Here is a 26,185-nt window from a genome sequence, read left to right as displayed (position 1 = left end):
TCTTCCCTGTTTCCCTCCTCTCTTTTCCTTTTTGTTTTATTTTTCTTCTCAAGAAATAAGAAAGAACGATCCTTTTGATCGATCCTTTTTAGAAAATATAAACCTTCTTTACTCCTTCAACGCGCTTAAACCTTCACGGATTGATAACTACCTACATCGATTACCGAAAATATATTACCTGTCAACAGTAAAAATCTTTCAAATTTGAGCGCGAATAAATTACATAAATTACATAAATGTAAAGGAAAAGGGGGAAGTATGCTTCGAGCTTTTCGTTTCTCGAGCGAAAAGAAAAAGAGAAAAGATCGAATCACCATAAATTTTTTACGCTCTTCATCCCTTCCGTAGGTCGCCATTCAAAGGGAAAAAAAAAAAAAAAAAAAAAAAAAAAAACGGAAGAGAAAGAAGTGTGCGAGCGAAGCTCTTTTTTTTCCCTCTAAAAATAAACGAATAAAAAAATAAATAAAAAAAATAAGAAAAAAAAAAAGAAATAAAAAAGAAATGACTCTCCCTTCTGACTCTGAAAAACCGACAGACGTTTTAAAGGTTCGGCCAGTGATGGCACGCTGACAAAAGGTACCAAAGAGAATATCAATTTCGGGGTAACGATTAGCCTGGATTTACGCTGCATACGCCGAGAGCACTTTCCGTGTTCACCAGTAGGATTAACGCGTGTGTGGTAACGAAATTTGTCCTCGGGCTCGTTTTCCCCATCGTCCTTCCTAAGTTCTATGTTGGTTTAGTGTGCTCGCGCACGCTTGCACATATACTCGATACGTACAACGATATTAAACGATGCACAGAACGCTGGACTCGTTTATTATTATTATTATTATTATTATTATTATTATTATTATTATTATTATTATTACTATTATTATTACTATTATTACTATTATTATTATTATTATTATTATTATGATCGTTTTGTTTAGTTTTTTGTTTATTAAATAAATATATATATATATATGTATACATTTGAGATTATTACGCGGTTTCGAAATTTTTGCTCGTCGAATATTCTCGTTTAGAAACGAGGTTGAACGATTGGGATTATTGTTTCGTTTAGTATTCTATATATATATACTTTTTTTTTTTTAATAAATTTTTTCTTCGTTTTTGTTTCATACTTTTTCAAAAAAGAAAAGGGGGCGGCGTTTATTTCGAAGAGAATCAAAATTCGTGCACGACGCAAAATTCGCAGAGCTCGATCCCAGCGGTCAGGGTTTCATGGATCGTGCCGCAATGGTTGCTCCCTCGTTGACGTTTGCCACACACGCGTGTTTTATCAACTTTGCAAATGTAATACTTATTTGTGTTTCTTTCTTGACTTTGCGCTTTTTTGCTTTTGTTTTCTCCTTTGCGTTGTTTTTCTTTCTTTTTTCTTTTTTTTGCTTGTTCCTTTCTTTTTTTTCTACTATATTATATTTTTTTTTTCTACGTACGCACTTCCATTCGTTCTCATCCGGAGTCACTTTTATCAAATATTTGTTATCATTTTGAGATCGACGAGTATGTATTTTGTCATTTTAATTAATTCGCAGGAGCAAAGAAAAAAAAAGAAACAGCCAGAGTTAGAATTAATGAATTAATTTAGTAAGAGAATTAGAAAGATTGCCATAAAAACGTTTGGATAAAAGTAAATGGAGATATCGGGTTAGCGTAATTTTATGTATCTTTTTTATTTGTTTTCTTCCTTTTTACTTTTTCTTTGCAAATGCATACGAAACGTACGAAAAGAGTCAGAGAAAACGCGTGCAAGCGACTACTCGCAGAAACCCGTAATTATAATGTTTCCTAATGCTTTCTCTCTATCTCTCTCTCTCTCTCTCTCTCTCTCTCGCTTGGTGGACTTACAAATATAAGGTACATTGGACTTCCAAATGAGCTTTTAAGCTGTGCACCGCATTTAAAAGAGGAAAATCATAGGCCAACGTTCCAAACTCGTTTCGTTCTCGCTCGGCTACTCGGAAGTAATTTCGCGGCTACCTTTTCAAATCTCGTCCAGTGTAATTCTTCATAGTGCAAATCTTGATGAGAGACAAAGAAGAAGAAGAAGAAGAAGAAAAAAAAGAAAAAAAGAAGAACAAGAAGAACCAGCAAAGAGATTAAAGTAGAAAGAAAACGTTACTAGCGGATAATCGAGAAGCTTTTTTCTGAAAAATTATCTCATAATAGAAAAAAAAAAAAAGAAAAGAAAAGAAAGAAAGAAAAAAGAACTATGATTTACAGGATCGATCATCGCGTTCGTGAGAAGGCACGTGCCGAGGTTGCATTTTCTTGCCTCGTTAAATTCTCAAGGAAAAGAAAAAGAGATAGAAAGAGAGATAGAAAGGAAGACAGAGAAAGAGAGAAAATGAGATCGATATACGTATATTTTATGTATATATAACGGCATGGTGCCGGTCGAAAGATGGAATAACGGCAGGTTCTTCTTCGAGAGAACCTCGTGGACGTCATAAATGTCGGGCAAACTGTCGGAGGAAGTTAACGTCGTCGAATCACCAGCCGAAGCTACCTTGTTCCATCCACCTCCTAAACTCTAACTCCAACTCTCAACGTTGTCGGAGAATACCAAAAGAGAATGTATTGGTATATGTGCGTGCGTGCGCACGCGTAGTAGATGTATATATATGTGTGTGTGTGTGTGTGTGAGAGAGAGAGAGAGAAAGACGGACTTGTGCTATTCTAGGATTTAGGAACCGAATTCGCTGGAATACTAATACCCTAGAGAGAGACAGAGAAAGAGAGAGAGAGAGAGAGAGAGAGAGATAGAGAGAGAGAGAAAGAGATTGTTAACCTTCCCAACGAGTTACCATAACGTATCTCTATGCTGGTCCAAACTTATCTTTCCTCTCGTGAGAAACGACGACTTCCGAGTAAGATATTTTCAAACTCTATCTTCTCTCCGTAGGAAGTCACACACGTCTCGTATTAAACGGAGTGCGACACCTCATGAAAAGCGATCTATCTCGTTCATGAAAAATTACGAAACGATTAAACGTTTACGCCGTTTATGCCACGATCTACCATTGTTTTGTTCATAATGGAACGGTATGAATACGAATGAATAGATACGAATAAAAGTCTATGAGAATTTACAGTATCGGTGAGTCTTGTTTACCTTGGTGAGATACGTTCGAGATTAAAACTAAATTCGATTGGTTCTCGATTCGAAACGATTCCTTCTTCTCGTTTTTCTTTCTCTTTGTTTGTTTGTCTTCTTGCTTGTATTTCTTCTTTTTTTTTTTTTTGACAGTAAAATCATTCGTAAATATAAATCGAAGAGGGTTATCGAGCGTGCGACAGGAATGCTCGTTAACTCGTTTCGAGTTAAAAACGTGCTTGGAACGTGACCCATGTTTTTTTTTTCTTTTTCTTTTTTCTTTGCGAAACGCTATCTCTGTACGAAGGAAGTTCGGGTGATTTTATTCGCGTTGAATAATTAACTCCGCGTTCATACATATATTAACCGTAGTATTTTTTATATCATCCCCACCCCAATTACTTATTCCAAACGGAATCTTTAATTACAGCAATCTTTCTTTTACCACTACAACCCCTTAGTTTTGTCTTTTTTCCCTTTTTTCTTATTTCTTTTTTTTTTCTTCCTATAGTCTCTCGAACTTTGCTTTTCGGTGACTCGGGATTTCAAACGAAATCCGTGTTTGTACGGAAGAGTGAAAAAAGGTTTTCCCATGTGTCCGAGCTTGCGTCTTACAAAGGTAAAATGTCTCTCACCGTTATTTAATCCTGAAATATTTCGTTATAAAATCGATCATTCGAAAGATATATTATATTATAGAAAGGAGAAATAGAGAAAGAGAGAGAGAGAGAGAGAGAGAGAGAGAGAGAGAGATATCCGAATGTATTTTCGTATATTAGAAAGTTATAGAATATACCATTAAGCTCGTTCGCCGAAGGAAGATAGATAAGTTAGACGGATTAGACGATTCTGGGAGAGAGAGAGATAGAGACAGAGAAAACGAGATAGATAAATATATATATATATATAGAGAGAGAGAGAGAGAGAAAAAGAGCGGGATAAATCGCTAATTATCCTTCCTCTCTAAAGGCGAAGCAAGATAATGATACTTTTAAAGGTTCTTCTCGTAACAAAGTTTTTAGGAAAGGGACTTTATAAAAACTCTTCTCCCTTCGTAAAAAGAAAAAACATGCTCGAACGTTATACGAAACGATTAGTACATCCCTCCTCCTCCTCCTCCTCCTCCTCCTCCTCCTCGTCTTTAAGAAACAACTTTATATTTTCGAGATTTTATTCCTTCCTAATTAATCTTAATTAATCGTTTCTATGTAATCTACCGTAAGAAAAAAGAAAAAAGAAAAAAAAAACAGATTACAATTTGTCGATTATGTAAAATCATCGATTCGTACAACTTCGTTCGAATTTAAATTATGTAATCGTATGCACATTCCATTCCTCACGAGGACTCATGCTCGGAGTTTCATGGTCATTCCTTTTTCCCTCCGAAGATTCCTGTCTATATTTGATCGAGGGAGGGTTGCGATTTGGTTGCGAGTGGCAAAACGAAAGGAACAAATTCATAGCTCTCATTCGTTAATCGGACAAACGGAAAGGGAGTAAGCACCAGGCCCAGTCCTTTGGTCGTACGCAATAACGCGGTAGTAGCCTGACGTTACGATTCAATTAATTATCCACATAATTACGAGCGCCGCTCGCCAACGATCGATACCACTCTATGATTTTTACATACGACTAAGAATCGATCGAAATTTATTATGTATATTATTATATATGTATTATTATTTATATATGTACATACATTTCTACCGTATCGTTGAAATGATAATAATAATATTATTATTATAATATTATAATTATAATAGTAATGATAATAATAATAATTTTATTATTGTTATTATTATTATTATTATTATTATTATTATTATTATTATCGTTCATCGTGTTTTTTACTATTCGTGTTCATAATTAACAACGATCGACATAGGACGATCGGATCGAATGATTTTTCCTTTTTATTTTTTCTTTTTTCTTTAATCATCGATATTATCTTAACGATTTAAATGACGTAAACGAAAGAATCTTATGGATTATATCGTTGAATCATAAATCGAGCCGACGTATTTTCAATTTATAAAAATTGTTTAAACGATCGATCGCGTTCTACGACGTTGGACAAATCCTCGAAGGATATGACCAAAGGGTAATGGTCTACGATGAAAAGGATTTTACGAGGAACACGTTCAATTCAGTCCTGTATCGTAACCTCAAGGGATTATGTGGTTGCTTAAATTCGGTGGTAGCTTCGACTAAAAGTATCTCTTGAGATAGCGTGGAATACTCGAGACTCGTTTTACAAGCCAAGTAAGAGAAAGATAGAGACAAAAAGGAACAGAGAGTTCAGCATTTTCTTTTTTTCTTTCTTTTTGTTTAGGTTTTCTTTTTAAACCATTTTAAGACTAAGCATTTTTCTACCCTCCTGAGTGGGAGGAAGAAAGGAAGAGGGGGAGGGAGGGCTGACGCAGTCTCGGTACATTAATAAATGCATACGTTTTGATTTCCAATTCTTTTTTTATCCTCACTTCTCCCCTCGATTCAAGTTTTGTTTCTTGTCGTCTGATAAATAATACGAAAGAAAAAAGATGGAGAGGGTGGAGGTCCGAGGGGATGAAAAGAAAGATTACAACAACAGAGATGAATTTTTAATTGACGTTATTAATTCGGAAGATTCGTGTTATTTGTAAAATTCTTTTCTTTTCTTTTCTTTTCTTTTCTTTCTGTTTCTACTCCTCTCGAAATCGATATCGATGATACGAGGAACAACGTTGCCAACATTTTTTTTTTTTTTACAAAACAAACTCAATCTGAAAATGAAAGTACGGGGAATCGGTTGAACGAAGTGAACGTTTAATTGGATTAAAATCGATATACCCGCGTTGGACACGGTCGATGAAAAATATTCTAATTTTGCGACACCTTATACATTCAAATGATGATTAATCGTCGGGCGCGATCAACGATCCAGTACGATTTATATTTCTCCAAATTTTTCAAACGACTTTACCGCGAGTATAAATACCAATTTCGAAATAATAAATATTCATCAAGTTATTTTGTCAAATGAATAGTTTTTTTTTCTTTTATTTTCTTATTTCTTTTTTTTTTCTTTTTTATCGCTGAGACAATTCGTGATATTCGTTGTTGTTTTTTCTTCCTTTTTCGAAAATAATTCGATCCTCATCGTAATGATAAATGATATTAATGAGATATAGAAAATTGAAAATTTCGATTGATCGATTCTTAACAACGTCGTGGTGTCGATCAATGGTGAACGATGGTCGTATTTTAATATTCGGGACCATCGATACGTGGATTAACACGTCGAAGTGACGGCTAGCCACATAGGAGTCGATGGATCACGATGTACAGTGGTGATCTATAAATACCTAAGACTAATTAATCTAGTTGCTATGAGAAAGATAGTGGGTTAAGAAAAGCAAGCTTGTCACGACGTTGATCTAATAAATAAGTAATATATATATATATATATATATATATATATATATATATATATATTATACATACATGTGCGTGTACGTATGTACATCACGTTTCGATTTCGTATCGCGGAAGCGAAATTTCAAATACTTAAATACGTAATACACGTTTGAAAATTTTATTAAACGTCGTGACAAGCTCGAAAAAACGCTTTTTGAAAAATGAAAATGATCGATAGTTAATATGCGACTATGAATTTTGCTTTTCTCTCGTAATTTGTAATATAATTTAGTGCCAAAAAGAGAGAGAGAGATAGAGAGAGAGATAGAGAGAGATAGATAGATAGATAGATAGATAGATAGATAGATAGATAGATAGATAGATAGATAGATCGATAGATAGATAGATAGATAGATAGATAGATAGATAGATAAGTAATGAGAGAGATTGTTTTTACGAGCCAACGACGATTTTATAATACGCGAGAATTATTAATGGGAACTTGGCGATTTATATATTTTTTTTCCTTTCTACTTTTTATAAGCCAGTCTTTTAAAATTAATATTTTTTTTCAGGATCGCGTTCAATTTCATTCGAAACGAAACGAACGACGAAAAAAACCGGTCGGCTCGTATAAATTATATATTATACTACGGGAGTAAATGTCAACGTAGGTAGAATATATACAACTAAAATAACGTATGTGTACATATTACAAATAGCTGTAAGTATGTGTATATATATAATATACATATATACACATACATATATATATGTATATATACATATATATATATATTTAATATTTATAAATATAATATATTTTTCTAAGTATCAAATGAAAACATGCACGTCGGGAGTAGGGTTTCTCGAGTATATATATATACGCATGTATACCTATATAAATATAATAATACTTTATAATAAAATGCAAAGCAACACTGGGAGAAATTTTACGTACCCTTAATGTCACTTTTAAATTATTCTCATTACATTAAATGGGAGAGAAAGAAAGAAAAAACAAAATAAATATAAATACACACATACACACACACATATATATATATATATATGTGCTCGTGTGTAACATAATGATAATGAACGCAACAAAATTTGATCTATTCTGTCTGGTCTTTTGACGAATAGACCGTGAGAGTAGAGTAAAAAAAAACAAAATGAGAAAGAAACAAAATTGAGAAAAATATAAAAAGATATAGGAAAGGAAAGAAACGTACCGACAAAAAATTAAACGACATGAAGAGAGTGTGTGTGTGTGAGAAAAAATAAGAGAAAAGAAAGAAAAAAGAAAAAAAAAAAAGAAAAGTAAAAAGGAAAACAAGAAATGATTTCGAGCTCGCATAAAAGCGCAAGTACGTAAGCAGCGCGATATCATAGTCTCTTCGTGAGGTTTCTCTGAAACATTCTCAAAATCTTAGTTTTGTTTACGATACGGAATATATATATATATATTTTTTAATTTAATTTTATTAAATTTTTTTTTTTATTTCTTTTAACGACGCGAACCGTCCATTATATATATATATATATATATATATATATATATATATATATATATATATAATTTTGTTCTTTTTGTTTTCTTTTCTCAATGTCCATTCGCATCGATCGAACATTTGTCTCGAATGAAATGCCATTTATAAGAGATTGGCTTAAAAATATTTTTAGATAGGCCGCCTATTCTATCGAAACGACGAAGCATTCCGCGTAACGACAGATTACGATACGAATGTCGACTAATCCATTCGACCGATATTTTCATTTCAATTTCCGCGTTGATTCCGCGCACCCGTCATTCTCAATCGATTTTCAATTCGAACTATGTCCCGGCTGTGTGTTCTCTTGTGTCCGTCACGATCGCGATGCGTACATAGATTAAATTCAATTTAATACTCTAATTAAACGTACGTTTATTTAGTCAAATTTAAATCATACTAAATTACGTTAACGTCAGCATTGTTATAATCCGTTTGGTATGCCGAACATTAAATGGCGCGGATTAAATTACGTGATTTTCTTTTTTTATCCTTTTATTTTTTTTTTAACGCATCCTTTTTGGAGACGATCGACGGAAGAGATTCGTGCATTTTTTTTCTTTTTTAACAAACGACGATTTATATTTCGTTTATATCTTTCGTATTAATCGATGTTAAACGCGTCGCGAAATATACGATTTTTATTTAATAATGAAATATATCGATAGCGTTTAAAAAAACGCGATCAATAGATTAAGACGCGAGTAGGAAACGAATCGATATCGATGCAATTTAACGGAGTCGCGATTTTACGGGCTAAAGCTGTTTTGCGGAAGCGTAAATATGATCAGATTACCTATTGTACATGAGGATATCCGGTCTCCAAACCTTGTTCGGCGTTATATGGACATCTTTAACTCCGCCATAGTCCGATTGATTCCACTGTAAATTGTAGTCGTTCCAAGACTGAAACAAACACAGAAAAAAAATACAAAATTCTCTCTTTCAATTATTCGTACGATTACGACAAAGAAGAGAGAAAAAAAAAGAAAAGGAATAAAACGACGATGAACGATGATTCATTTAAAAACAAAAATTTTGGATATTTATCACTTGTAGATAAATCATTGTATCAAAGTGTGTATAACAATAAATAAGCGTACCATCAAGATTCTTCAAGTTATCGTAACACTAACGATATCATTTTCGGACAAGAAAAAAATGATCGATTTCATAAAGTAAATGTTCCTTAAGAAGATTGTAATCCGTAAATAGTGAAGTTTGCGAGAAAAAGAGAGGAGTAGTTTGTACAAAAGGTCCGACGATGAACGAAAGAAGCAAAAAAAAAAAAAAGAAAAACAAAGAAAAAAAAAAGTATTGAAAAGTTTCGATCGCTAAAAGTGAGTAACAACAAACTTGGCTTTTTCCTCGACGCCGAGATTAATACTTAAGAGAATTCAACAACGAAACGTTTAGATAGGTTGGTAGCTAAGTACCCAGGTACCTTTTAAAAGTGAGTTTAATCTTTACTTTACTTTTTGGTCGTACGTTTTTTTTTTTTTTAACTTTCCGATCGAATCGATTTTTCATTTCGACGTTCGCTCGAAGAAAGGTACATGCAATTGAATCCACGTTTTAAAGATTTAGAAAGGATTTAAAAATTTGTATCTTTTTAATTTTGATAGTTTCGGATCTTTCTAACGAAATTTTATATCGAATGCGATTAATTCAAACGGTACTCTCATTAAAGAGTTAATCGTCCGTATTGCACGATACTTTCAAAGCTAAAATGGAAAAGTTTGCGAGTTAACGCAACCCGACTAGAATTGATTGAATTCTATGAAACACACAATAAGAAGAGAGAATAAACTCTCGATCGTAAAGTCTGGTTCCTTTCGAAGAAACGTTTCGTAAACAACGTTTACAGATAGATAGATAGATAGATAGATGAATGGATGGATGGATAGATAAATAGATAGATAGATAGATAGATAGATAGATAGATAAATGGATGGATGGATAGATGAATGGATGGATGGATAGATATAATCTAACTTATCTACCATCAATTTGTCCGACGTTTATTGTATCTTTAAAACGACGATTATTCCTGGGAAAAACATGAAAAACGATTCCGTAGATTTGTATCGCGTGACAAAACGTTTTCACGTACTTGACATACATAGATATGTACTGACGTTAGATTAGAAATGTTCATTAAATTTTTATATTTTTGTTGCATTAAAAAGCGCGTTAATCGCGCGCTACATTAAATACCTCGTATACATATATATATATACATTTTTTTATATCGTATATATTTACGTTAATGATATAGCACGTATATACGCGAGATAACTCGACGTATAAGAGCAAGAAAAAAAGAGAGAGAAAGAAATGATAGAAAATGAAAAAAGAAAAAAGGAACAAAAAAGAAAAGAAAGCGTAAACAACAACGACAAAAAAAAAGGAAAAATAAGAAGAAGAAGAAGAAGAAGAGAAAGGAAAGAAGGGGAAAAAAAGATGGTAGAATTAAAGAAAGCCTCAGAATCATTGCGTATTACTCTCTTTCAAAAGCTCGCAAGCCGACGCGACGATCCAGTTGGGATTTGATGAAGTCTCCAGGACGACCTGGTTTTTAGCTCGATCGAAAGAAACGTCGAGGTTATCTCGTCTCGTCGTTGAACGTTTTCATAGTGCATGCATAAACGCAATACGTTTTCCATTGCAATTTTTATATTCTATGTGAGAAATGTGTGGGAGGAGAGAGAGAGAGAAAAAAAGAGACAAGAAAGGAAGAAAAGAAAAAAACTTATCTAACTTTTAATTTGCCTAAGTTTTTAGCGAGGACGTATTACTCTCTCTCTCTCTCTCTCGATCTCTCTCTTTTCTTTTTCTCTCTTTAAATTTGATCGTGGTCGTTTATTTAATTTCTACGTATTTGGAAACGTTCATCTCTGTATAGACATACATAGTTAGTTAACGGTCTCTCTTAATCGTATCCTGAAAGCGTCGTAGCAAGGTACGCGTATTTTCTCGCGTCTTGCAAATTTCTAAATTTGATTTTATAACGTCAAGAAGCATACAATGACTCTACTCTAGTAGTTATTGTTATTGGCTCGGTACTGCTGGAAATAAACTCAAAGCGTGGAACGCGATTTATTGAGAGAACGAAAGAGAAAGAGAGAGAGAGGAGAGCACTCTAAACTCTGCTAACTTTTAACGTACGCCGATGAAAGTAACGTAAAGCTTGTGCAAAATTAACAGAGAAAATGGAATTCGTGCCGATATTTCAATTTATATCCTTTCGCGTTGGGGTGTGTGCACCGTCTGTGAATTATTTGCCTTTACATTTTCATTTTCATCGTAGGAAACGAAATATCCTATTATTAATCTCTATGATAGTTGATTTAAAAGGACAAAACCGTATGAAAATATTCAATAATAAAATGATCTACGTATCTCTCCCTTTCTCTCTCTTTCTCTCTCTCTCTCTCTCTTCCTCTCTTTCCTCTCATAGGGAAATATCAAAGTCAAACAAAATTAGATCCGACAATCTATCATAGATTTCTATTGTCCTGGCAATACAAGCACATAGAGGACGAGAGGCAAAAACGAGAGAGGTTCTCCTCTTCTATTCCTGGATCGTAGGAGTCACATCCATTGTGCTCGAAAATCTTGGCTTTCAATCTTGCTGAGAAGCCATCCAAAGCCATCCCTTTCGCGAGCAAGCATGCTCTCTCTCTTTCTCTCTCTCTCTTATATATATATATATAGATATATATCTTTCTGTCGCTCTTCCCTTATGCAAGATACGACGTTCTTAACGAGCTATAATATTTCATATCATTTAATATTAAATCCTGACCATTACGTCTCGTCCTTTTTATTCGACAAAATTTTTTATTTCTAACAAATATTATTACACACGATATATAAATACCTATGTAGTAAATATTTCTTTTTTCTTTTCTCTTCAAATCGCCATCCGTAAAGTATAAGTATGCAACAGTATCCCACATTCTCGGTGATTAATAATAAATATCCCTTCTTGCTTGATCTCCTCCTCTTTAACGTCACGCGCTAAAGAGAATTCCAATGTGTAAGAAACAATGGGGATACCAGGATAAGGGCTAAAAGAAAAGAGAGAGGCAAAAGAAACATGAGCGACTACTCATCGATCGAACTTTCGGGTAGCAGGTGTTTTTATTCGTGCGACGTAATGGATAAACTTGGCCGAGTCTACGTTCCGCATTTCTCCAATGGAATCCACCAATAAGAAATGCACTTAACACGAGCCGAAGGGTAAGTACGAAGAGATAGACCTATTTTCATTATATGTATATGTGTACTGTATATAAATTTCTCTCTCTCTCTCTCTCTCTCTCTCACTCTTTCTTTTTCTCTTATTCTCCATCCTCTTCTTCACGTAGGTTAAATAAGTTTTATTAACTTCGAAGGGATCGAAGGGTCGAACGATAAAGAGACGTACGATGTTCATGCTTTGTCCGTCCATTTGCAATATCCCTCGCGAATTTATAGGCATCTATAAATCATCCTGACGCTCCAATTATTATCGTTCTACACGAGACAGGAACCCAGTCCAATAGGCTTATCGGAGAGAAACCGGACCTTTTCGCGTTTTCTTTTATATTCTTTTTTAACTTTCATTCTCGTGTCACTTTTCTCCCCCTTTTCTTTGTTTTTCTTTTGCTTTTATAAAAGCAACTCGTGACCTTTCCTAACTTTGTTTTTCCTACGATTTATTCGAGCTCGTTTTCTTATTTTTATTCTTTTTTATGTATTTATTTATTTATTTATTTATTTATTTATTTATTTATTTATTTATTTTTCTTTCGGAAACGATCGACTAAGATGCAATCGACCTAAATTTATACGAGTTCTTTTTTTTTTTTGTTAAAAAAAAAAAGAAGAAGGAGAAAAAAGAAAGACAGACAAAAAAGAGAAATGAAAAATGAGGAAGAGGGGGGAAAAATTCATTTTGTTTTTCGTATCGAAAAACTAATCGCAAGAGACGACTGTGTGACATAGTAAAAACGTAAAAGAGAAAAAGAAAAGCAAGGAAAAGAAAGAAATATAGAGGAGGAGGCTTTTCCTTTCCGGTCGGAACGGCGTTTATTCGCGTACCACTTCTTGTTATTACGATTCCTCCTACGCTATTCCTTCGTGGCCTTTAATCTTCCTGAATCACGAAATACCTACCTCCGGATTTCGAGATGAAATGTGAAAACTAAAATTGATATTCTTCTTAAACTTAGTTTCCTCCCATAACTTCCTGTTATATTTAAAATCTCATCGTGTAAAATCGGCGAAGTTAGTTCATATCGAAGAAATTAATTAAACATCATTTAGTTACGCGATTTATGAGGATCTAACATATTTTCATAAAAATTCTACATCCGTATAATCTACTCCCATATTTGTGCCAATAATCGAACGCAAACATTTGTCCAACGAATTTGTCCTAACAATGTTGTATTCCCTAACGTCAACGTATTTCAAGCTGTGGTGTAAAAAAAAAAAAAGGAGAAAAAGAAAAGATAGAAAAAACGAATATCGATCGATCCGATCGAACAGAGAATGGAGAACGAAATCGAATCGAATCGATAGTGATCGATACGAAAGCGTATAAGGATCGATAGAGTATCTAATAATTTGGAGGCTTTGCTAACCACACGTATTCGATGATCGAGAGGTTAGACAGTGGACGTATGTAAGTCACACAAGGCCGCAATAGTGGCTACGTACATTGGACCGCTCGAACCAAACTCACCCTACTTACCACCCGAGCCAAACCCACTCCCATCCGCCCCCACCATGCTTCTACCCATCCCATAACCCCTACGTATTAATGCAACTGCGTGCCTTTGGGTTAAGATCAATGCCACGGCACGATCTTCCGCGACCGCATCGACTCCGCGGCCAAGGGTTGTTCCCTTTCGAAGGGTTTACGCGTGAACTAGCAACGTGCTCGCGGCGACCAATGTGGTTCCAGTAGAAACCGCTATTTCCTTGCTTCTCTACACCCCTTCCTTTATCCTCACTACCTATTCTCACCCCCTCTTCTCACCCCTCGCCATCATCTACCTACCACCATCACCACCCACACCCACATCAACACCAACACCCACATCCATCCACGTTTCTCCACACAGATTCTCATCCCTCGTTTTTCATTCACCCCCTTCTACTTACCTACTAACCCCCCTAACTCCTAACAACGGCTTTCCTTTTGACGAAGGCAATTACGGTGAAGGAAAATTCGAAGGAGAATTCTCTCGGTGTTATCTCGTGAAAATCTCCAACGCGAAATGTTCCGTGTGAAATTTCTCTCTACGAAAAGCCAAATCAAGACTTGAAACAATCAAGGCTTGAAAATCTTGTTAAACTATTCGAACGTTTTTGAGTGCGGATTCGGGATTTAATAAAAAACTTGTTGCAACGTCCTAAAGTGGAATATTGTATGTATTTATTCTACGTAACTGTGCCGCGTGACATTTTTGCGAAATTATTTTCAAGCTGGGATGATAAAAAAAAGGAAAAAGAAACAAGAAATTCGAAAACGAGGGTCTACAGATTATAACAAAAAAAAGAAGAAAAACAAAAGATAGAAAAAATGAATATCGATCGATCCGATCGAACAGAGAATGAAGAACGAAATCAAATCGAATCGATAGTGATCGATACGAAAGCGTATAAGGATCGATAGAGTATCTAATAATTTCGAGGCCTTGCTAACCACACGTATTCGATGATCTTTGTTCGTTTGTTCATAAATGACAGGGAGAAAAAGAGAGAGACTTTTTCAATTTGTCTTTTTTCTCGTTTTTTTTTTTCATTTCTTTTTTTTCGTTACGCTAAAGAATGTTCGAGAGATTTGTAAAAGATCTTGAACGAGCATTATCAAGTTTTTCATTGTATCCGATTAGAAAAACAAGGAAAAAGAAATGTGTACGGATCACAGAGACTGAGAGAAGGAGACAGCTCGTTAAAAACTTTTCATGCTTTTAGAAAATCTCTCGCGTGTTAATGAAACTTTTTATCGTACGAATTTACAAGAATTACATTTATACAGCTTTTTATAGATTTTGTTACAAAAGAAGAAGAAGAAGAAGAAGAAGAAGAAAAAGAAGTAGAAGAAGAAAGAGAGAGGACAACTTTTTCTTGAGAGTGAAACGTTTAACAAAAAAAAAGAAAAAAATAGATAAGAAAGAGAGAGAGAGAGAGAGAGAGAGAGGGAAAAGGAAAGGAAAAGAAAAGAAAAGGAAAGAAAGAAAGCAAATTCTTGAAATAATTACGAAAGATAATTGGACGAAATGAAATTTGTAATATCGAGCGATTCAATTGAAAAAAAAAAAAAAAAAAAAAAAAAAAAACGCGGGTATGTAATTCTTTTCCTTCTTCTTCGTCTTCTTTGGTTCCAAATGATCAGATAGAAAAAATATGTGGTCTTTCGAATTCTCTTTCTCCACACTTGGACCACCGACTACTTCCATTTTCCCTTTCGGAAAGAAAAGAAAAGAAAAGAAAAAAAAAAATACAGATCTCACGGACGTACGAAAAGAGAAGTAAAATGGATGAAACGAGTCTGGGAAAAGAGCTGAGAGTTTTTCGCTCGGATTTATCGGAACTCGTTCGTACAAACACACACACATACACAGAGATACGTACACGCACGAATATATGCACGTATACCAATACAAGTTTGGTGAGACGAGAAGCAAAAGGAGAAATCATCGATGGACTAGTACTAGTCGTGCGATAGAGCTCTTAATTACGTTCGAATACGAATCGTTCGCATTAGCCACCTGAATTAATAATAATACCGATGAAAAGCTCTATAACATAACTCGAACATATTTTACATGTGAATGTACGTATTTACGAACGAGTATACTTGTAAACTGTATATGTGTATGCGAGAAAGAGAGAGAGAGAGAGAGAGAGAGAGAGAGAGAGAGAGAGAGCTCTTTATGAGAGAAAATTTAGGATCGACTAATGAAACGGAATAATAATTAGTAAAAGCGTTCGAAATTTAGAAAATAAAATGTTTCGAATGAACGAATACACGTTTCATTACAATCTTATAAATACTATATATTTTTATATTATTTGATATATTTCGTATTCTCTCTGTTTCTTCTTTCTTCTTTTTTCTTTTCTTTCCATTTGACAAGAATAAATAAGAAAAAATGAGATACTTAGGCATCGGACATGGACGCGTGTCAACGTCAAGGAAGCAGCTGTTCTCCGTTCCGTAGGATGAGAGAGAAATTATTGATCTTGTTAGGATAATTAGAATTATCGGATTATGCTATGGAGGAGCAGAGATTGCCCTTGGTCTACTCGGTGTAACTTGTGCAAGCTTAGCTTAGGATAGATTAGGTCGAACGTGTAGTATGAGTTAAATCTGCTTCGGTTCAACCGTATGTATGTAAGTACTTTGAATTCTTCATTCGATGTTATATCGAGCCATCTACGTAGTACTTGCTACGTATACTACGTATACTACGTTTTAGATCGTTTACATTTGGTTCCTTATCGTGGCAACCCTTAAATCTTTACATACATACATACGTACGTACGTACGTACATACATATACATGAAACGTCGAAATGGATGCATCGTAAATCGTTGTTATCGATAAACCAAACAAAAAGAAAGAAAGAAAAAAAAATAAATTATACATACATGTATATGAAAAAAAGAAAAAATTAGTTACAAAAAATTATAGATTAATTTAACGCCATGTTACGGAATCCTATGCCATAACCAAAAGGATGATAGCGAAAGCTCTTCCTTCGGGTTCCATCGAAAATGCATTGTATGTTCGCGCGAAGATAAGGGGGCATTCGTGCGGCTGAATATATATTCGAAATGCATAAAAATTGAAAGGCTATTTGCATTGCTTTTATGTATGTATACGACGGGTAAGAGGGGTAAGAGGTTGGGGGTTGATTCATGGAACTGGAACGGATCATCCGTACGATCGTGAATGACAGAAAGAGAGAGATAGAGAGAGAGAGAGAGAGAGAGAGAGAGAGAGAGAGAGAAAGAAAGACAGACGAATAGACTGAGAAAGAAAGAAAGAAAGAAAGAGAGAGAGAGAGAAATAGGAGAGAAATTTTTTAACGCTTCCATCGAGACCGTTCGTGTTTTTTTCTTTCTTTTTCCTCTTTTTCCTCCTTTTCTTCAATATCTTTCCTTTTATTTCCGTTCCTTCTATTTAATTTTTCGTAACCACACGATGTCGCTATACTTTAGCAACGAAAAATCTAGCCGTTTATATTTTTCTTCTTCTTCTTCTTTTCTATTTTCTTTTTTTTTTTTCTTTCTTTCTTTCTTTCGTTCCATCTCCATATTTGATAGTCGTATAGCGTAGCTAATAGGAAATATAACACGTAACGTATTCGTGTTATATTCAGTCATTTTAGCGAAATGACTAGAACGATAAGGGTGCTTCGTTGGTGTAATTTCTGTTCGTGCTATCTCTCTCCCTCTCTCTCTCTCTCTCTCTGATGGATACGAGAGTAGCAAATTGCTTCGGAACCCGGCATGAACACACGTAGAGGATCTTTGTGCTCTTCGCGAACGACGTACGTACTTAACGAAATCATTTTAACCCGATATATCGAGAATTAATTTTAACGATTTATCTTTCGTATCTATCAGCTGATTAACTTTAAATATATAATATTAATCTACGATTAGATATTACACACACACATATATATATATATATATATATATATATATATATATATATATATATATAGGACGAATCGAGCAATCGATTTATCGATAATTCGATCGATCTATCGATGGATCGATGGATCGATGATTCCGCGGTATTCTAATTAACTTTAGTTATCCATCTCTCTTTCTCTTCCATGTAACGTATATAATGCATCTATGTACCGATCTATATATGTATATACGTATGTGGCTACGTACATACCTGCGTAACTCTCGTTTGTCCTAACGACGACGAATGATTCTATTTACTCTAAAATCAAATGGCACGATCGAATCTATTCCGTACGCTTCCGCATCAGCCATGACATGTACACCAGGTGCGTGCACGTTTCACGGCTTAGGGAATCGACAAATACGAAATACGTATGCGAGTCAACCTGGTGTAAGGGAATGCTATCCGACTGATTTTGGTAAAGGAAAGTCTCTCTCTCTCTCTCGCAATCTCTATTTCTCTCTATCTATCTCTCTCTTTCTCTTTCTCTCTCTCTCTCTTTCCAATAGCTTGACTTAACTCGTAACGAAACATTCCTACTAAACCCATTCGAATTTCGCGATTCTGAAATTCCTGATAAATTTCAAAAGAAAAACTTCATGGTTTACGTTTATTCCCAATTAATATAACCACAAGTATTCGCAAGTCATTATCGTTAATGAGCAATCTGTTATAATAATTTCGTAGATTACCCTTTGATGTTATACTTTGTCAATGAAATAATTAGCTAAGTATATCTATAATAACGATAACGATGATAACAATAATAGTAATAATTAATATCTCAATCTCGTTGATAATAAAAGGAAGAAAGAATGTTGTGACGAGTTGAAAATAGAGAACGAAGAAAGGAGAAGAGAATAAGGGAGGAAAGGGAGAATAGGATCAAACAATTTTTTCAAAGATGCCCTTCTCTCTTCTTCGTTGATTTCTCGTGTGTGGAACGAAACATACGTTCGTTTGTACGTTTGTACGTTCGTTCGTTCGTTCGTTCGTTCGTTCGTTCTTTCATTCATTCATCCATTCATTCGTTCATTCGTTCATTCATTCATTCCCTTCTGGTTTGCATTAATTTCATTTTCCTCCTTTGCCACCTCGTTTATTTGTATTCATGTCCTTCTCTTCTTCGCGCTCGTTCACTTGAGTTCCCTTGTGAACTTATTACCGTCTTTCCGCGTTCTATCCTATTTGCAGCAGTAACACCGACAACGACAGAGTAAGAGCACGGAGACACATTGTCTCGACAATGATGACGCATAGTATGCTGCAGCTTTTAGAATTACGTTCGTGCCAACACCGGGACGTTAATTAAAGTTTCAAATCAGCTTGGAAATTGTTCCTATTTCTGCGTATAAGTAGATATATAGATATATTTATTTATATGTATGTATGTATGTATGTATGTATGTATGTATGAACAAACGAATCGTTTTTCAATTTTTATCGATTGCGGAATTTAATTCCGTTTAATTTTTTACATATTTTTTCTCTTTTTCTTTCTTATTTTCCTCTCTTTTGTTTTTCTTTTCGTTATTAAAATAAAACTTCATTGATTAATATTTTTTTATCTTTTTCGTAAGGTAAAAGAAAATAAATATTAATCGATAACTTTCTCGTGGAACACGTTGACAGAAAAAAGAAATATTCTTTATCTCTCTATTTCTGTTGTGTATATATATATATATATATATATATATATATATATATATATATATCTTAAAATCAATCGCACGTTTATCAGGAATACGAGCGTCGAATTTTATGAAATACTTGTAATATATTTTTCTTTTTGACGTTCGTTCCTCTCATTCTGTTTTCTCAACCCGTTACAACGATGAAAATTGTCAGAGAGATGAATATCTACAGTTTCGTGCCAGGAGCACGAATCTTGTGAAAACAAACTTAGAATATATTCTACTCCATCGGTCTGCTCCTCAGTATGTTTCCAAAGTTCCGTTGCAGAGGTCCTCGACTAGGAACTACTTGGTAATACAATAAAGCAGAGACGGTTACGTGTAATTGTAATCAGTATACACTTTGTTACGCGAAAATTATTCGAATGCCAAAGTTTCCTTATAGCTTAGAGTATCGTCGACAAGTATCGAACGGCATAAACAATTATCACAAATTATTTCAGATTTCATAGAGCTCGAGAATGTACAGCTGCTACTCTTATGCTACTTTTATATTTATTCTCTGTTTTCTCTCTTTTTTATATTCGTTTTATTTTATTTCTCTCGGTCTCTTTTTCTTTTTTTCTTTCTTCTCGTTTCTTTTCTTCTTTTTTTTTTTAGACGAACGAACGATAAACGTGTAAATAAGTAAACAAAAACGAACACGTACGACATATCTATCTTTATACACCACCCATCGAAATTTTAAATAAATAACGTTCGCCGATCAGAGCGATATTTTCGAGACCGCAAAAAAAAAAGAAAAGAAAAAAGAAAAAGAAAAGGGAGAAAAAAAAATACGCGTATCAGGAACAGAGATCGTTCACGTTCCATGCCTACGCGATATATCTCTTCGTATAAAATATTCCAAATGGGGGAGTAAAGAGAGAAAAGAAGAAAACAAATTCAAATTTTGTAAGTTTCCATCTTTCTCCTCTCGTACGTTACGATCGAATGATATCTATATAATTCCAGATTCCATAGGAATTTTTATTATACGATTTTGAGAACGTAATTATTATCGAATTTCGATAATAAAAACGTCGTACCATACGCAATGTTAATTTCCTGAGAGAATGATTTGAACTTGTGTATGTGACAACCGAAAACCTCAACGTTAACCGTAAACGTTTTCGTAGTTGCTTTTCTCTATGATTTTAACAGGGCGTTAACCGGCTCGTTGCCATTTTTACGTTATACAGAACGACTCGTATTAACGTTCGACACTGAACGTTTACCGGAACGTCTATTGTCGAGCAACCCGCAATTTATCCGGCTGAATCCACAAACGCTCGTCGGCTTGGCCAAACAGTCTACGGCTGATCGGTCAGCCAAGCGGTGGTGGGCCAATGTGTTCGACCAAAGCGTAGCTTTACGCATAATCCGTTGGGTAAGCTGCCGACAAGTGTATAAGTAAAGTGCAACAAGAGTGAATGAAATTATATATCACCTTGGAACTCTATTCAATAAAAAATTACTATTAATAGGTAATCGTTATAAATCGATTAATTCGACGTTTGAAAAGTCTTTGAATCTTTGACGGATTCATTTTTTTCTTTTTTTCTTTTTTATTCTTATTGATAAAATCGGACAAACTTGGATACCTAATTTTCTGGATTAAGTATACTTACATTCGACCAATGTTAAAATATTATCGTTGATCGTCGATAGAAGGAAAGAACGAACGCTTCATAAAATCAATTCTAACCGGCTTAAATTAATCTTAACGAGCGATTCTTGTTATCATCACGATAGAATAACGATGATAACGAAGGGAGCTCAAGAAAGTTCGCACACCTCCGACGCAACGCTAATTGGCTTTACGAGCTTCCTCTTTACTGACGACGATCCATAATGTTCTTCGAACTTTTGCAAGTTACGACATCGTTGTAAAACAGAAAAAGAGAAAAAGAGAGAGAGAGAGAGAGAGAGGATCTACGCTATACGCGATAGACGATACGTGCACGTTAACTCGCAAATTATACAACTGTTTCGACAATTAATAATAACTCGAGAAAATGTTATTACCGAGAAAATTACGTGAAGTTGTATAGAGGAGGAGAAAAAAGAGAGAGAGAGAGAGAGAGAGAGAGAAAAAAGGGGGAAATAAAAATTTAACGAAGTCAAAGAATAAGTAGAGGAAAAAAAAGAAGAGGAAGAAGGAAGAAAATATTGGAATAAAACTAAAACTTTTAGATACTCGAGGAAATGGAAAAATCGTTTCCCCTTAGCGATACTATAAGCATAAATTAACGAACATAAGTAGGAGAAAAGAAAACGTATACACAGGCAAAGCAAAATACGATTAAGAAATATATTATATTTATAAGGTCGTCCCAGGAAGGTTGGTAATTATGTGTGCACAATTATGCATGTAATTACATATCGTCGGAGTTTCGAGGCGCGACGAGCCTATTAAATGTTCCATTATGTCGGCTTGGAGAACGAGGACACGACGAAGTTCGGCGTGGTAATGGACGGCAATGAAGAAAGAGGGTAAAGGTATAGAGAAGAAAAAAAAGAAAGGAAGAAAAAAAAATGAAAGGAAAAAAAACTAGCGAGAGAGAGAGAGAGAGAAAGAGAGAGAGAGAGAGGAGGAAAAAAAAATGCAATTCACATAATTGGTCGAAAGAGAAGAAGAGAAGACGTCGCGTCGTACTACTAAAGCTCGTACTACGTCGCTGAGGTAGAGCGAGCCAACCTATAACTTCCGGTAAAAGCTTTCCCTCGAATCTCAGCGGCTTAGAGAACAGAGAGAAAGAGAGAGAGAGAGAGAGAGAGAGAGATAAAGGAAGGAAAAGCTCGACGCGATGGCTTGAGTGAAATTTCGGCTTGACGCCTGAAACTTTAATCGATCCTTAACGAACGTCGGTGCTGGTACTATTGATTAACGAATTAGTGTCCCGTGGGAGATTAAAATGCTAAGATAAAACTTTGGAGATTTGCGTGCACGAGGAAGACGTTATATTATTCGTCGAGCGAATGAAATTCGCGTAAAATTAAACACGAATATTATTATCGCATAATATAGAGTGATTATTATGTTATATTATTTATTTATTTATTTATTTATTTATTATTGTTGTAATTATGTTATTGTATTGTAATTATGTTATTGTATTGTATATAATTACTCGATCAAAATTAAGATGAAAACGAAGAATAATCGAGGAACATTGGATGTATTAAAAAAATTAAAGCTGTATTAAAATGTACACGAAACGCTTAAAAATGTTAAAGGGTGAAGATTTTTGTCTCTTTCTTTTCGGCTTTTCCTTTTTTTTCTCTCTCTCTCTTTTTTCTTTCATTGCAAATAACACGGAAACAATACGAATAAATCTCGTTAAGATTTCTTGCTGACTGATGAAATTTTCTTTTTTTTTTTTTTTCGTTAGGGAACACACAATTCAAACGCGCGGATTATGGTTTGATATTTTTTTATTTAAATATCTATGTGCCAGCACGAATTATAGGAATTTTCAAGATTTGTTCGTTTAAAACGTTCAATGCGATCATTCGAAGAAAATACGTAAATCAATGAGATCGTGACATCGTTCGAAATATATTTTGGGATAACTGCAAATATAATCGAATGTGAAATATGCAACGACAGGCTCGCCGTTTTTCGTTCATTTATAGTTGCACATTATGCACTTGGAAAGTGTGCGTAGATGTCTCACGCGCGATTCGATTGAATTTATTTTCCATTCGCGATAATTCCATACTCGATTATTTCGAGCGTCGAAATGTTTGGGAGAAAAAAGGAGAGAAGAAAAATAATAACAACGACGATAACAATAAAAGGAAACGAAAACGATAGAGAGGGAGGGAAAGATAAGGAGAAACTAATTATATCGATTTTTTTCTTTTAAAATTTTCAAATACCCTTTTTGAAATAGTATACGATTAATTGCATACGATGCATCGAACGTTAAACGGATTAAAAGATATAACAACGTTTAGCGTGTCGTCACGCATCACGAGCTGATTTCATCTGAAATCTCATTGGACCGAGAGATTAATATAGCTATATCTAGGTTGTACATACAGCATTTATACACACACACACATATATATATATATATTATATTCTGTACAGATATATAATATATATGTATTATATATAGATAAAGGAATAATAATATATAAATGTAGATATATATATATATTTATATATATATGAAATATATATACATATATGTATATACATATATATATATATATATTCACATGAATGCTATCTCCTTCCATGGCTCACCGTAATTGCAAATATCTCATCGCATACAACCCATCTCGAGATAGCATAATGCAATTCGTAGAAACAAACCTATATTATAGTGAATGCGAGCAAACATGAAATATATATATATATATATATATATATATATATATATATTCTCGTAGGTAAAATGTAGTCGACATAAGGAAGGAAGGAAGGAAGGAAGGAAATCCAAGTAGGACAACGTTTCGTCGGCGTAACTCGTGCTTAATTAGGGAATTTCGAAGATTATTAAGATAATGAAATATCCTTTAAGGAAAATAGCGCTGACAGGAAAACAGAGTTAATTTACAAACGAGACAAATATCGACGTCAGACGACGTTATATTTGCTTTCTTCGATTGTTAGTTATCTAAGAAACGTCAAACTAACGCATTTACTTTCCTTATATCTTATTTATTTCTTGTCGCGAACGACGTCGTCAAAGTGCAATAAAAGACGATAAGATAAAAATTCTACGAATCTGATTTCGATGAAACAATTTTATATTTAACATTCCACAAATGATCTATAAAAGAAAATTTTAATTATATAATTTGCGAAACAAAAAAGTATCAATCGATATATACGATCAATCGCGATATAATCATTAATTAGATATCGTTGTTATTATGCAATAAAATTAATATCGTATGATACAATCAAATGAATTGTAAAAATGATTTATAATACAATATTACGTTGAAAAATTTCGTGATTATCGATGTGATTCAGTGAAGATGTAAAGTAAGAAAGAGAGAAAGAGAGAGAGGGAGAGAAGAGTATATATATATATATATATATATATATATATATATATATATATATATACATATAAGTGATGGCACGTATTAGGACCACGTGTGTGGTTTCTGCAAATTCCTCCTCATGAATAAGGCTAACTGGTAGTACCTCGAAAGCCTAGATGTCCTGCTTTACCTTCGTTGCCTTGCAATGTCCGTCCACATAATTCTGATCGGAATTAGAGTGCGAAGAACAGAGAGAGAGAGAGAGAGAGAGAGAAAATCGATGTACGAAACACACAGTGAATATGCCTGACGTTCTCTCGGAATAGACAATACCAAGCTAGAATTTAGGGAAAATGTCACGATTCGAAACGTACTCTGTATAACGTGATAAAGGTTGATCGGATTAAACGTTTCCGTCTCGAAGGAGCAAATACGTATAACTAATAAATAACAGATGTGATAAGATATTAATGGTAGAAGGAAAGAGAGGGAGACAAATAATAAAGATATTATCCAATTGTTTGATACATTGATGTTGAATAAATTACACCACAGTTATGGGATCACACCGTACTTATTAAAAGTGACTAGGTATCGTTCTGTTTCTTTTCTCCCCTCTCTCATTCTCTTTTCATTGAAATTTAGAGACAATTAAGATGCAATTAAATAATATTAACGTATAAACGAAGAATATTAAAGAGAGAAAGAAAAGTAGAGTAATGATGTTTGCATTTTGCTCCAATTATGTTAACGCATCTCACAGAGCATTATAATCTTATGAAATTTTCACGAGTATAGAAAAGAGAGATAGAGATAGAGATAGAGATATAAAAAAAAATATATATATATATTGTATACACGTATATCTATATAGAAATAGAAAGACTATACCGATTAAACTCCAATTTTCGAAAACGAATAAATATCCTCTCCTTCTATGTTCCTCGTTTGGCGTTTTATGTAAAGTAGGTAGAAAATCTGTACAGTCTACTACCGACAGGAAGTACAAAATCGCTGTTAACCGTTTTGGCACGATACTTCGAGCGTAATGCTCGACTGACGCGTAAATATCGGAAGCTGAGAGATACGAGAGCCAAGCAATACATCCGAATGAATCTCGAGCGAGTTTCGAATTTAAAGGACACCAACAAAGTTAGACAACTGCTTTACGATTCTAGAAAGAGATAAAAAATAAATAAATAAATAAATAAAATAAAAAAAAGAAAGAGCCTCGATCCGACTGTTCTTTTCTTTTTTCCATTTATTACTTATTGCTTTTTTTTCTTTCTTTTTCTTTTTTATTCTCTCTTTTTTTTTTGTCTTTTTCAACGGAAAAAGATTCTACGTTTCGTCATTTCTACATATTTTTCGTTACTCTTTATCGAATTTATCTTCTAGCGACGCGCTTGAAGCTTTCTCTTCGTCGACGAATTAAAAGAAATAATTCGATTAAAAAGTATGTGCCATAAATTCACGAATGGGGATGAGGTACAATTGAGAAAAAGAAGAAAAGAAAATAGAAAGAAAGAGACAAAGAAATAATACCGCGACGTATTCGCGACTAGAGTTCGATTTAATCGAATTCGTTCCTTCGTTCCTTTGTGATGCTGCAGAAAAAACGTTCCTTCTCTTGGGATAAAACGAATGAGCGAATTTGCGAATTTCTTTCGACCTTAAGTTATCAATCGAACGAATAGTCATTATTATAAACGTTTATAGACATTGTTGTTAAGATCAGAT

General features: G+C 34.2%; 1 protein-coding gene across 11 annotated transcripts in view; it reads right to left on the bottom strand.

Moving 5' to 3' along the window:
• LOC127066243 (acetylcholine receptor subunit alpha-type acr-16) overlaps positions 1 to 26,185 on the bottom strand; it is a 262,034-nt gene that overhangs the window by 121,038 nt on the left and 114,811 nt on the right. For all 11 annotated transcript variants that reach the window (XM_050999730.1, XM_050999731.1, XM_050999735.1 and 8 more), the window contains one exon: positions 8,852 to 8,961. In XM_050999730.1, coding sequence (XP_050855687.1) covers positions 8,852 to 8,961 — 110 coding nt within the window. The remainder of the gene's footprint in view (positions 1 to 8,851; positions 8,962 to 26,185) is intronic.

The sequence above is a fragment of the Vespula vulgaris genome, chromosome 9, assembly GCF_905475345.1.
Source record: "Vespula vulgaris chromosome 9, iyVesVulg1.1, whole genome shotgun sequence".
NCBI lineage: Eukaryota > Metazoa > Arthropoda > Insecta > Hymenoptera > Vespidae > Vespula > Vespula vulgaris.
This window is presented reverse-complemented; position numbering and strand designations above follow the sequence as displayed.